Source organism: Passer domesticus, chromosome 11 (assembly GCF_036417665.1).
Source record: "Passer domesticus isolate bPasDom1 chromosome 11, bPasDom1.hap1, whole genome shotgun sequence".
In the NCBI taxonomy this organism is placed as follows: Eukaryota; Metazoa; Chordata; class Aves; order Passeriformes; family Passeridae; genus Passer; species Passer domesticus.
The window spans coordinates 1,547,869-1,561,207 of record NC_087484.1 but is presented as its reverse complement, the minus strand read 5'-3'; the positions used below and the strand labels follow the sequence as shown (position 1 = coordinate 1,561,207).

Genomic DNA, 13,339 nt, shown 5'->3' with positions numbered 1-13,339 from the left:
CTGCAGCTCAGGAATTGGACATCCCCAGATGCATTCCAAGGCAGACCCCACACTTTTCCTTACTCACATTTTCACTTTGGATTCCAAGGGCTGCAGGTTGATAGGATATTCCTGGATATTATTTTCTTCATCCATGGTGAGCTGATGGCTATGGGAGAGAAAAGGAAATGAGTTTAACGTGTTCCAGCCTGACATTCCTGCAACCCTGCGAATGAATTCCCTCATCTGGACAAGAACAAACAAGAGCTGCTGATCAGAAGGTGTTGCTGTCTTTGGAGGAAGTTTTCTGGATCTCTGTGTCCAGCTCCCAACAAAAAATGGGAATTTGGATCCAGTTTTCCAGTGGGAACCTGCCTGAATCCCTGTTTTAAATCTCCCACCTGCCGCAGCTCCAGGGAGAGGCACAGCCAGCAAAAGAGCTGCTGTAAATAATAATAATAAAAAAAAAATTAAAAAACCCAAACCCTGGCAAATCTAACAGATATCCCTGCTAAATTAACTTCCATCCCCACAGCCATGCTGGAAAATCTGGAGAGGGAAATGGAAAGGAACAATGGGAATGCTGGCAGCAAATGAGTTACAGCAGCAAAAGCCACGTGGGGGGTGAGGAATAAATTCATTGTAATAAATGATGGCCAAGGAGTTGCTGCTGGGAAGCGATGGCTCAAATAAAGCAACCTGAAAATGCTGGAATATCCAAATCCAGCGTCTGGGAACACTGCCCTGGGTGGGAGCAGCAGCATGGATTGAATGCAGCTCTTGGCAGGAAATTTGGGAGATCAGACCCCAACCTGTGGAGTTCTTTTGAGACTTTACTGGGCATTCATTGATATCGTTGCCAGAAATTGTCCTCTTGTAACTAAAAATAGGGATTGTTTATGGGAAAAAGGCAAAATTTGGGATGTCTGTGACAAAGAGGATCCCTCAGCAAAGGGTTCACGCCTTGGAAAATGCATTTCACTTTCTCATGGGCGAGCTATTTTGGAAAAGGCACATTTACCTTTGCAGTGAGTCTTTGCCATCATTGACCTGTTCCAGGGTGTGCTGGAGCCTCCTGAGCTCTTCCTGCAAGGGGAGAGAGAGAGAAAAAGATATGTTTTTATGAGAAGGGCTTGGAGATTTCCTCTTAGCCTCAAGACAAACCAAGTTTGGAGTCAACCCCAAAACAAAAACAATCCCTCAAGTGCCTCCTACAAGATTTTAAACTTAAAAATCCATAACAATGACAAAGAAAACAATATTTTATTGGTAATCCAGCACAAGTTTGAAAGGAAATGTCAGAGCTACAAAAATAATACAGAGAGTAAAAGAGGGAAGTTTTCTTTCTCTTCTTGGGTGTCTTTGATTCCAGAGGTGCTCCTGGGAATCTTTGTTCTGCAATCAAAACCTATTCAGGCTCTTAATGAAGAGATTTCCAGCCTGCCCCAGTTCCTGTTCCAGCAGTTTAATGTGGCAGATATGGAGCTGGGAATCCCCACACCCATGGCAATTCCCAGGAAAAATCCATCCCTGGCGTTCAGCACAGAGGTTTGGCTTTAAAAAATGGAATTCCTGTGAGGCACAGCTCAGCTCAGAGATACCCACACAGCCTTTCCTTCTCCCACATTTCCCCTCTGGCAGTTTTTCCAGCCTCCTCCAGAGCTGGGTACAGTAATTTAGAATGTGAAAACAATTTGCAGTTGACTTTATCCATAGCTCAGGGTGCCAAAAGCTGCCTGACTTCCATAAATCACTCCTGGTGTTTGACATCATTTTCCATTAACCCCGGGGTGAAGACTGAGCAGAGAACAAAAAAAGCAAGAGCCAGAATTGGTTGTGATGTTTTTGACGATTCCGAATGAAACATCACTGGGCAGCGCCTCTAAAAGCCGGGATAAAAGGCAGCTCTGGAGGGGGCACAGCCAAGTTTGCATAATTGGGAAGAGGAGGAGACAGGAAATCGATCCTAATTTCAGTCGGGCATCATTAACCGTGGAGTATCGATCCGCGCTCCTCGCGGCGGGATTTATGGAGCTGCCCGTGGTGCTGATCCCACGGAGAAAGGATGGGATGCTGCAGGGCACTGGGGGGACAGGGACAGCCAGGATGGTGCCACCCCCAGCGCCACATCCTGCCCAGAGTGACCCAGCTCCAGGAGTTCCTTTGGAAGGGATCCAGGCTCCATGCTCCAGGGCCTCTCTGAGCCCGGATAAAACAAAAATACTGTGAAAATTCCTGGGCTTTTCTTTTCCCTCCTCCAGCTGCATACAGATGTGGACAGGGATTGGGCAGCTCCAGGCATGGAGGGAAAAAAATCCAGGAAAGCTTGAGGAGCACACTCAGAGCAACCTGAAGTGTCTTTTCGTAGTCCTTATGCATTATTTATGCATTAATTATTTTTCAGCCCGAGCATACCCAGCATCCCGGGGTTTGTTAATTTTATATTTTTCCATTTTTTATTGCTTTAATTGCATGACACACTTGAGTCTGGATTACTTTGGAGAGGAATATGAGGAGATTGGAACACAGGCAGGGTGAATGCAGCACAGCAGGGAGGGGAAGGCACGGAGAAATCTCACATGACAGATCCATTTCTGAATTCCCAGGGGAGGGGTTTTCCCCAGAAAAAGCAGGGAGCTCTTTTTATAGCTCCTGAGCCTGTTAATTTTAGTGACAACAAGAGAGGAGTGTTTGAAAACTGAAAGGAAATCTATTAATCCAATTTTCAGCTCTTCAGTGTGGGAGAATGTCTGTAATCCTCACAAAAGAGGGATGAACTAGTTTGGGAATCAGAAGGTTCCTGTAAAAAGTAACAATGCCATCTATGAAAAAAATATTATTTCTACAGTATTTTCTTCCTGGGGTTTTAGGAGGAAGCCTGAGAAGTCTGGGGGTGGAGGAGGTTCAGGGGAGACCTTGTGGCTCTGCACAGCTCCTGACAGGAGGGGACAGCCAGCTTGGGATTGGGATCTCCCACCAGGGAACAGGGACAGGAGGAGAGGGAACGGCCTCAGGCTGGGCCAGGGCAGCTCAGGGTGGAATCAGCAGGATTTCCCCATGGAAAGGGGGCTCAGGCCTTGGCACTGCCCAGGGAGGGTTGGAGTGCCCATCCCTGGAGGTGTCCAAGGAATTCCTGGCTGTGGCACTCAGTGACAAGGCGGGCATCGGGCACTGGTCGGGTCCTGGAGGCTTTGCCAGCCTGGGTGATCCCAGGATTCCAGGCAGGAGCACAAATCACAGCAGTGGAGAGAAGAAAACCCCTGCCAAGTTTGCAGGTGAGTGAGCACTGCTGGGAGGAGGAGGCTGAGCAGGGACACCTCCGCTCTCAGACGCGCCGGTGGCTCCGAAGATGGTTTTAATTCCAGAGGTTGCTCGGCAACCACATCCCACATGTGGCACCGCCGCTCTTCACCTGGAGCAGGGAAACACCAGATGGCTCCTCAGGAGCAAACATCAGGATGGCTCCTCAGGGACACCGGGATGGCTCCTCAGGAACACCGGGATGGCTCCTCAGGAACAAACATCAGGATGGCTCCTCAGGAACACCCAATGGCTCCTCAGGAACACCGGGATGGCTCCTCAGGAACAAACGTCAGGATGGCTCCTCAGGAACACCAGGGTGGCTCCTCAGGAACAAACGTCAGGATGGCTCCCCAGGAACAAACACCAGTATGGCTCCTCAGGAGCACCAGGATGGCTCCTCAGGGACACCGGGATGGCTCCTCAGGAACAAACATTGGGATGGCTCCTCAGGAACATTGGGATGGTTCCTCACAAACATTGGGATGGCTCCTTTCAAACATCAGGATGGCTCCACACCAACACTGGGGATGGCTCCTCCCAAACCTGAGCAGGGCCAGGGAACAGCGACAGCAACGAGCCACAAGTGCTCCTCCTCAAGTTGTGCCTCTGGTGCCCAGCAGCAGCAAAAGCCAAGGAAACTCAGCTGCAGGTGGAACTTGTCTCTCCTCCTTCTCCTTCCCACCAAACCAGTCTGGAATTCCACGGCATGAGGCTGCCCCAGTGTCCATGGGATGTGGAGATGCTGCTCATGCTGGAGGCTGGTGGAGCATGGAGCTCCAAGGAAGCCTTGGAGCACACACTGAAGATCATTCCGATCCTGGGTCTGTTTTTTCAATCCTGGATCTGTTTCCCCAGTCCTGGGTCTGTTTCCCCAATCCTGGATCAGTTTCCCCAATCCTGGATCTGTTTCCCCAGCCCTGGATCTGTTTCCCCAATCCTGGATCTGTTTCCCCAGCCCTGGATCTGTTTCCCCAATCCTGGATCTGTTTCCCCAGTCCTGGATCTGTTTCCCCAATCCTGGATCTGTTTCCCCAGCCCTGGGTCTGTTTCCCCAATCCTATCTAACACACCCAAACCTAAGCAGGTTTTCAGTGGCAGCTGAATCAGAAGGGTTTTGAACTGGGATCTTAAACCCCATTTCATTCCATCACCTGCCACACTTCCATGGACTGGGATGCTCCTGCTAATCTCACACAGGGACTGGGATGCACAGGACCCTTAAAATCAACCCAGAGCTAAAATAACAAATGCTTTTCCCTTGGAGATCCTGCTCCAAAGCAGAAGCAGGGCATCATTCCCAGGGTTTCCCAGTTATCCCAGTCCCAAGCTGCCTCGTGTGCTGTGGGAAGCGCTGGGCATTGAGCACAGGGCAGGGTCTGGGTGTTTGACTGACAGAGTCCCCCAGCATCCAGCAGGGCCCTGGGATAAAGGAATCCCAGGAAAACCTGAAATGCAAACAAAAAAAGCAGCACGGGAAGCCCTGAGATGGAAACTGGTCACATTCAATCTGGGAAGGCAAAGAGCTCCACTGGGTATGAATAATTCACAAACAGCCTCAGACAAATGATCTCAGGTCTGCAAGGAAATGGGAAAACCTCTGGAGGCTGCAGCTCTTTTTATTCCTGCCTGGTTCCTGCTGAAAGCTGTTTTCTCTGGGGTTATTTTTTGCTCTTTAAAAAAAAACCAATATATATATATATATGGATATCTAAACAGGCTGGATGTTCAGAGAACACAGCAGACCCCAGAGAAATCCTTTCATTTTATTTTCATCTCTGGCTGGTAAATTATTCATTAACAGGGATCACGCAATGGGGGAAAAATTAAAAATTGGCAAATTAGTTTTCATTTGTTGACGTTAATTATTTAGTGTTCTTCCCTTTTATTAGAGGAAACAGAGGGGGTTTAGTCTTGTTCTGGCACTCCGAGTTTGCTCCCCAGACAACTCCCAAATTAGCATTGCTGTGGCTACTTCTGTGGAAAATCCATGGGAATGTGACTCCAGGGCTGAGATGTTGGGGCAGAGCCGGATTTCTGAATTCCAGAGAAACTTTTGGATATTTTTCCACTGCACTTTGTAAAAAAAATAGGCAGGTGGGGTTTTATTTCCAGATATCACCCCAGCCACAGCATTAATGGGGATCTCATTAATTAATCTCCCTGGGCTCAGCCACAAACACCCAACATTCCCATCAACCTCATTCTAATACGGAAATACCCTGATATTTAACAGTGGAAATGGAATTGTCTCCGGAGCAATCTGGTTTGGATTTTGCAGCCTCGCTGCCCTGAGGAGCCAGAGGCAGGAGAAGTTAATCACAAATGCTGGAGCCAGACTAAAACTGAGCTTAGCTTCCCAAATCTCCAGCTCTCCCTAATCCTGCTCCTCAGCTCACAGGAGCTGCCAGAACTCGTTCAACACCTCATCCAATTTTTCTTCTGTCAGATTTCAGTGGCTGCTCCATCCTGAAAAGCTGGAAAAGCTTTGATTCCTCCCAGCTTTTCTACCCAGGCAGCCACACAACTCCCAGTGATTTTTCTAAAATACTCTCCAAATGTAACCTGCCTCTCATTTATAGAAATATGTATAAAATAATAATAAAATAATGATTAAAACCCCACCTGGCTTTGTGGGAGTCCCCATTGTGATCAAACTATGCCTATTTCAAGCTTTTTAACAAGTTCCTGAGAGATAAAACTGCTCCTGGTGCCTGAGAGCAAATAATCCCAGCTGAGCCTTTCCAGGGAAGTTCAATTCTTCAATCACAGAGCCAAAATCCAGGTTTTCTGCAGCAGCTGGTCCTGCTGCACTGAATTTCTGTGCTGGGAAATGTGAAGGTGACCCCAGGACCTGCAGCACCCTGAGTTCATTCAGTCAGGTGGGGTCAGCTTTTAATGAACTGAATTAAAGAATCTTGCCTTGATTGGGTTGTCAATTCTGCCCTCTCTGGCTGAGGTTTTGGGTGCATTTTTACAGAGGGAAGGGGCCTTTTCCCAGTCCCAGTTTCCTGCAAACACACATCCCTAGGAGGATTTCAGAGACAGACCCACCAGGACAGGAAATTAAAGGTCTCAGCTCCCAGACATCACAAGATCAGATCAAAAACCAAATCAAATCCCAGCGTTCACAAACAAAACCTGGGATAATGAAAGGAGGCCCTGGCCACGGGGAGGGGTGGAATTACATCAGCTTTGCTGCCCTTCCAGGACCTTCCTCCAAACTAAAGCAAAATGCTGCATAATTGTTGAGAATAAAAGAGCCCCCAAAGGTGACAAAACCCTCCTTCCCTCACTGCCTGCTCTCCCTGCCGTGCCTGCCAGGAAGGAGCCTCTGCTTTGGGTTTCCAAAATCAAAACTGAATTCAAACGTCAGACAGAGTAACGACAAGACCCTTCCTTTGAAATGCCTCCATCCAAGGGACAGAAAGGACAGAAACTCAGCCCAGCAGAGCTTTGAACTTCTCTGCCATCCAAAAGCAAGGCAGAGCCCTTGGGCTCCCCCATGGCAGCATCTCACTGATTAAATCTCTTCCTTTCAGAACACCTTTAATTCTCAAAGTTCACAGTGACACCAAAGACCTTTCACAGCCGAGCCTGAGAGTGAAACATCCCATTTTTGCCAGGTTTAATGCTACAGGAATGTCAGGAGCACCACAGAAGCAACACACAGCCACTGCCAAGCTGCACCGGGGTCACAGGAGTGAACTTCATCAACTGAAAAGCAGCAGAAAAGGTCAAACGGGCACGGGGAGTCCATCCCTGTGGAAGGGAACGTTCTGCAAATGTTACGTTGGAGATGCTGCTTTAATGCTGTGCTTGGACCTCTGGCAGCTGCAGCGTTCACAGGAGGGATCTGTCACAGTCTGGCTTTAAACAAATCCAAATGTTGGTGCTGGGTGTTCTCCTGCTGCCTTTTCAGGGATTGCTGGGGCTGGTAAAGGTCAGATCTCAGGAGGCTCCCACAGGAAAGGCTTTCCAGGGAGATCAGCTCTGCCTGTGGGAGGAAAGGGCAGCTGGGTGCTGCTTTGTGATCTGTGGGAGCCAGGCAAAGCTCAGGGCTGGGAATGCTGCAGAGGTGCTTTGGCTGCTGGGGGTTTGTGGTATTCCTGTCATGGGAAGGAATTCCATCCCTCCCATCCCTCCCATCCCTGTGCCAGGCTCTCCAGTGGGACACGGAGCTGGCATGGGGGAATTTGGGTCACAGGGCTCTCCATGCCATGTAAAACATTAAAACCACCATAAAACATGAGCCCTAAATTTAGGGATGAAGCCCAGGAATATCAGCTGGGTCCCTGGATCAGTGACCACTTCCTTGTGGAAAATCCATTTTTATGGCCATAAGAAACCAACACAAAACACCAGAGCACCAGGACTGCAGAGTTGTGCCACCCAATCTGAGGCACTCCTGAGAGCCAAACTCTCCTGCTGGAGAGCCCCAGGATGGTTTGGGTTGGGAGGGATCCTAAAGCCCATCCAGTTCCACCTAGGACACCTCCCACTGTCCCAGGTGCTCCAGCCCTGTCCAGCCTGGCCTTGGGCACTGCCGGGGATCCAGGGGCAGCCACAGCTGCTCTGGGAATCCCATCCCAGCCCCTCCCCATCCTCACAGGCAGGAATTCCTTCCCAACATCCCTTCTACCAGAACAGCTCCATGGAAAGGGGAAAAGCACTCCCAGCTTAGTTCTGAGGATGGTGAGCAAGAATAAACCAGCACTGAAGTGTTTCTTCCTCCATCACACAAATAATTAGGAATACACAGGGTTGTGTGATGCTTTTTAAACAGGATCTCGTGCTGCTTGTGGGAATACAATTCCACAGCAATAGTTTATCCTGGGAAGTCAGCTCAGTGGGGTTACAGCGTGCCAAGTTGAAATGGGAACCATTTGTTTTCTGTCTGCATTGCAGCAGGAGCTGGCAGGGGTTTTATGGAGCATCCCTGACAGCCCCCAACTGTTATTTTTCCAAATTAACGCCGTGCCTGTGGAGTTAATGGGAGTGCAGGCAGCGAGGGGTCTCTCCACAGCCTGGCCTCGTGCTCGGGATCCTTTGCAGGAGCAGAGAATAAAATCTGACAAAGCTTTCTGTAATTACTGCTCTGCTTCACGGGGTGTCACCACGGGCACCCCGTGCTGCTCTGTGACAAAGGACACGGTGCCACTGCTGCTCCCCAGGCTGAGGGCACAAAAAGGGGACACGTGGAGGCGGCTTGGAAAGCCCAGAGGTTTTATATTGGTGAGGGTGTGGAGAGCCCACCTCTGCCCTTCCAGGGAGTTCCACAAGCCCTTGGCCCCACCAACACTGATTTCTGTTGGAGAAAGGCTCTGCAGAGCTTTATCTGAGGACATCCTAGGGGAACAAGGAAATTCCTGCTCATAAAGGGGTGGATTGCCCCAAAAATTCACCCCAGGAGATGATGGAACACCAAGGTGCACATTCCTCCTGCCACGGGAGCTCTGGCTTTGGGAGAGAAGGAGTCACACCAGTCTGCTCTGATGGAAAATAAAGAATCCTGGAGTATCCTCAGCTGGAAGGGACCACCAGGATCATCCAGCCCAGCCCCTGGCCCTGCCCAGACACCCCAAAATCCCACCCTGGGCATCCCTGGCAGCACTGTCCCAACACTCCTGGAGCTCGGGCAGCCTTGGGAATGTGCCCATTCCCTGGGCAGTGCCAGCACCCCAGAACCTTTCCCTCATTTCCAACACTAGAGAGGCAGCAAATCCTGCATCCTCTCCAATTCCCATTTATGACAGAAATATTCCATGTTGGATGGCTCCTGGAAATTCTGTGCCCCAGAATTTCCAGGCCACATTTCCTCTCTCAGCCTCACCCTTTCCCTGCTGATCCCTGCCCACCTCCAGCCCTGGATGTGCCCTTGGGCTCCTCCTTTCCCTCCTAACCTGCATTTTATCCCTCCTGGAGAACAAGGAATTCTTCCAGCTCCAAAGCAGCTTTGAACAATTCTTTTACCCCTACTATACTAATCTGGCTCCTGCAGAACAGCAGCTTTGCCACAGGACTGGAGCAGGGGAATCCATTTTCCAGGAGCAGCTTGCTTTTATTCCATCAGCTCTCCCTTCCCAATGATCCCTTGTCCCTTGCCTTGCCCCGACAGATTTTTGCATGCAGAACTTTTTCCAGATGGCAGCTTCGGTGCAGACAGCAATTTGCATAATTTAAATCTGCTTCCTGGCATAAATTATAGCACAACACAGCGCAGGCTTTGATTTCCAGCTCCTCACAGCCAGGGCTGGGCAGTGCCCAGGAATTGCAGGTGACTCTGGAAAACCCTGGCTCAGCCGCGGCATGGGGAAGAGCTGAAATCAGAAATATTTCCTCATGGAAATGATAATTCCCAGGGGAATGTGCTCCAAACAGCAGCACTCCAGTGAACTCCAGGAGCTCAGTGCCTGCTCTGGAGTGAGAAGGTCAAGGAGAGCTCCTGGTGACAAAATTGATTTTTCCACAAGGACAAACAACTTTGGGGGTGTTCCAGGAAATCCATGGTCAGCGAATCTCTTTCCTGACTTTCCAGTCCCCAGAAGCCGGGCTGAGAGCTGGAATCACCTCTTTGGGATTCACAACACACACACTGATCCCAAACGTGAGGGGTCACGTGGGATGCAACCTCTCCCAACAAAAATGAATTATTCACCTTCCAGAGGCTCCAGTTTACACCAAACACAAATTTCTGTCCCAAAATACACCCAGGAACAGCTGAGAGATGGAAGCACTCGGAGCAGAAACGTGCTGGCAAACATGGAACACAAAGGGATTCCTCTTCCAGAGAGCCCCACAACAGAAGCCGGAATCCCAAAACAATCCCAGTAAAACACACATTGCCCAGAGCTGCCTTGCTCCCCTCAGTCTGGTGGCTCAGTGGAGCCTTTCCCAGCCTTGGCACGTGCACTGCTCTGGGGCTGGCCAGGACTGAACATTCCTTTGGCCATTTGGCACCGGGACAGACACAGTGGGCACAAACCCCACAGTCTGCAGCCATCTGGGATGCTGAAAACAGCAACAAACCCAAAAAGTTCTGCTTTGGTCTGTTAGCACCCCGAGCAAGCCAATGTCTCCAAACATTTCTGTGTCTCATGTCTCAATTAATGCATTTTCATTTCTGCACCGTGTGCTTGTGCCTTCTCTCCCCGTTAGAGGAGCATTAATTCTGCCACTCCCTGAGTCCTGAGTTTGGGCTCCCTGAGCCCATTTCCACTGTCAGAATTTGTGTTTACAAATGTCAGCTAAATTCCTTCATTCCTTTATTCCTTAATTGCATTATTTGTGGGGTTGTGACAGGCCCCACAAGGCTGAGGCCACTTCATCCCCAGGCAGGGAACACCTCCATCCCCTCATGGAGTGACCATGAAATTCCACACACTCGAGGCCATATTAAAATTAAAATTTCAATTAAAATTTGCCTTGGAATATTCCCAGGCTGCTCCCAGTGCAATTCCTTCCCCCAGCCCGGTGTGGATGTGTTTGCCCTGTCCTGATGGTGAATTCCCATCAACTTTCTGCCAGGGAAAAACCCCGGAGGCTCCTCGGTGAGGATCACATCCATCAGCCTCGGGCCCCTGCTCCACTTTTAATTACAACGCTCAGGATCCTCCCTTCAAATCCTACACCGAGGAGAAAGGAGCTTTTCATTTGCACAACACCCATGAAATTCCCTGCTCCAGTGGCATCCACGTGCTGCTGTTCCCTGGACTAAGGGAGGGATTCCCTCTTTTCCCTTTTTCCATGCAAGATGAGTTTGCCCAAAGTGACAATCACTGTAAAATCAGTGGTGCTTTGTGCCCACACTGAATTATAAGGATCATTTTCCATCAGCAACTGTGCTTGTAAATGGACAGTTCAGGCTTGTTTTGCCTGGGGTATATTGCACTTTGAACACTGGTTTAATTTTAATTACACCCAATTTGTGTCTTTATTTCCAGGTGTAGGCAAATCCTATTTCCAGCAGAACTTTGGGATGAGGAGTTTGCCCCAAATCAGCTGCTGGAATGCTGGCCTAAAACAATCCTGAGAGGAGCTTACACAGACACCTCCCCCATTTAGGCTGAGCCTAAACCCCAGCAGCATTCCCAGATCCCTTTGGCAAGAATGTCCTTTTTGCAAGAGGACATTTTCCATCAGGATTCCAATCAATGACCACACAACCACGTCACTGCATGGAAAATTCCCTTCAGGCACTGCTGGCCTCGTTGGATTCCTCAGGGACAGAAGGAAAGGGATGGGATAAAAGCTTGGGATGTTTTGTGGAGAGGGAAAACAAGACAGGAGATGAGCTAAAATCACCCTGAATTCCAGGTACCTGGAGAATGGAATGCTCCACACTTCTCCTTCAATTATTAGCACATAAAAACCACTCTAAATACTTGATAATGGAAGGAATTTAAAGGATTAACAGGAAATTAATGAATTAAGGACCCTCTCTGTGTCTTTCTGAGAGCAGCCGCTCCACATTTTTTTAAAAGGCACCAAGTTGAACATTCTCCAACTGCTTTTTAATAAATGTAAATAATATTCCAAAGCAGGGACGAAATGCCAGCAGTTGAGAGGTGGCTGAGCCATCCATGGCATGTAAATGAATTCCCTGCCTGGGTATCAGGATGTGGATGTGCAGCCTTCAGGAATTAAATGAGCTCAACTTGCACAGCTTGTAAAGAGCTCCCAGAGCTCCCAAAAATCCCTTTTATTATTTATGTGGGAAAAGCAGAGGAGCAGCAAGGGGGAAGAGTTGCAGGTGACACCAGGAGTCAGTGAAACCTGACAGAAAATGCTGAATTTTGGTAAAATTGAGGGCAAATAAATTAATCATGAACTAGGGAAATGCAAAAAAACACTGGAGGATGTAATTGGATTTACACACAAAAGTAATGGCAGCATTCCTGCAGCTGGGAGAGCAGATCCAGCTTCCTTCAGCAGGAATCACAGAACTATTGAAGCTGGGAAAGCCTCAAAGGTATTCCTAAATCCAACAGAACTGCCTGGAAATCATCGTTCCCAAGGGATGGGAGCTCTCTCTACCTTGTTCCCACCAGCTCAGCCTGGATCATCCGGGGGTTCACTGGCCCATTCAGTGTCACATGGGTTCCCCAGCTCCCATTTTCCCACAGTTTTCCTGTTTCCACTCCCTTGACATGCCTTTAGATGAGGGATTGTCCCAGTTCAACCTCCAGGTCTCAGAGGAGAGCTGAGAATTCCTTTTCCTCACGGATATTTTCCCAGCTCTGTTTTCCCCAAAACCACTCTTTAGACCCTCCAAAGGCTCTGCCCTTGCTAAACGGGAATGTCCCCACAGCAAGGTCCTGCTTAAAACCTGGGATGAGCAGAGCTGCCCAACCTCCAGCTAAACCCTGGATTAGGATCCGTGTTCCAGGAGACATTTCCATGTTTTCTCTGGGCATTTCACTCTCTCTGTGTTTACACCCTGCAGTTACTCATCCAGCCTGCTGCAGAGGAGTGAGTTGGAGCTCAGGTCCCAGCCCGGGTTCCCAGGGGACAGCACAGAAATCTGGGACAACACCTGCAGGTGCCTCACCCCTCCTGCCCACCTGAAGCCAGGATGCTGCACTCAGGTTTTGCAGCTGCAGAAAATTCGGAATATTGGCTGTGCTGTGTTTTCCCAGCGGCAGTCAGGGCACTGAGAGCCACAGGGCCCCTGAAACAGGAAAATTTCCCCTCCAGAGAGTTCACCACAACCAGTTTGTCATTTATTCCTGTGTTTTCTTTGGTGTCCAGGGAAATTGCTGGAAGTACAAACATCCCCTGGCATTTGATCTCTACTCTTGTATTTCAGGTCTGTACAAGCCAGGCTTTAGCCCTTGGGCACACAAAGAGTCTCCCTGGTTTTGTTGGGATTCCAGGAACCCCCAAACTGCCAGAGCAGGGACCTCCAGGAGCCTCGTGACAGAAAATCTGAGTTTTAAGAGATTTAAAGCAGGCAAATGACTCCTATTCTGTCTGTGCCTTGGAATATTCAGGGAAAGCAGGGAACAAAAGTATTGGAGACAATTCCAGAGGTTAGTGCTGCACTGGGAACATGAAGTAA

General features: G+C 49.2%; 1 protein-coding gene and 1 long non-coding RNA gene across 2 annotated transcripts in view; one reads left to right on the top strand and one right to left on the bottom strand.

The window, feature by feature from the left end:
• Positions 1–13,339, top strand: part of LOC135278537 (uncharacterized) — a 47,486-nt gene that overhangs the window by 19,034 nt on the left and 15,113 nt on the right. The window contains exon 4 of the long non-coding RNA XR_010346015.1: positions 6,906–13,310. This is a non-coding gene — a long non-coding RNA (uncharacterized LOC135278537). The remainder of the gene's footprint in view (positions 1–6,905; positions 13,311–13,339) is intronic.
• The window catches only part of SCHIP1 (schwannomin interacting protein 1), an 83,668-nt gene that overhangs the window by 68,883 nt on the left and 1,446 nt on the right, over positions 1–13,339 (bottom strand). The window contains exons 2-3 of the mRNA XM_064385084.1: positions 1,001–1,065; positions 68–148 (exon numbers count right to left, since the gene is read on the bottom strand). Coding sequence (XP_064241154.1) covers positions 68–148; positions 1,001–1,065 — 146 coding nt within the window. The remainder of the gene's footprint in view (positions 1–67; positions 149–1,000; positions 1,066–13,339) is intronic.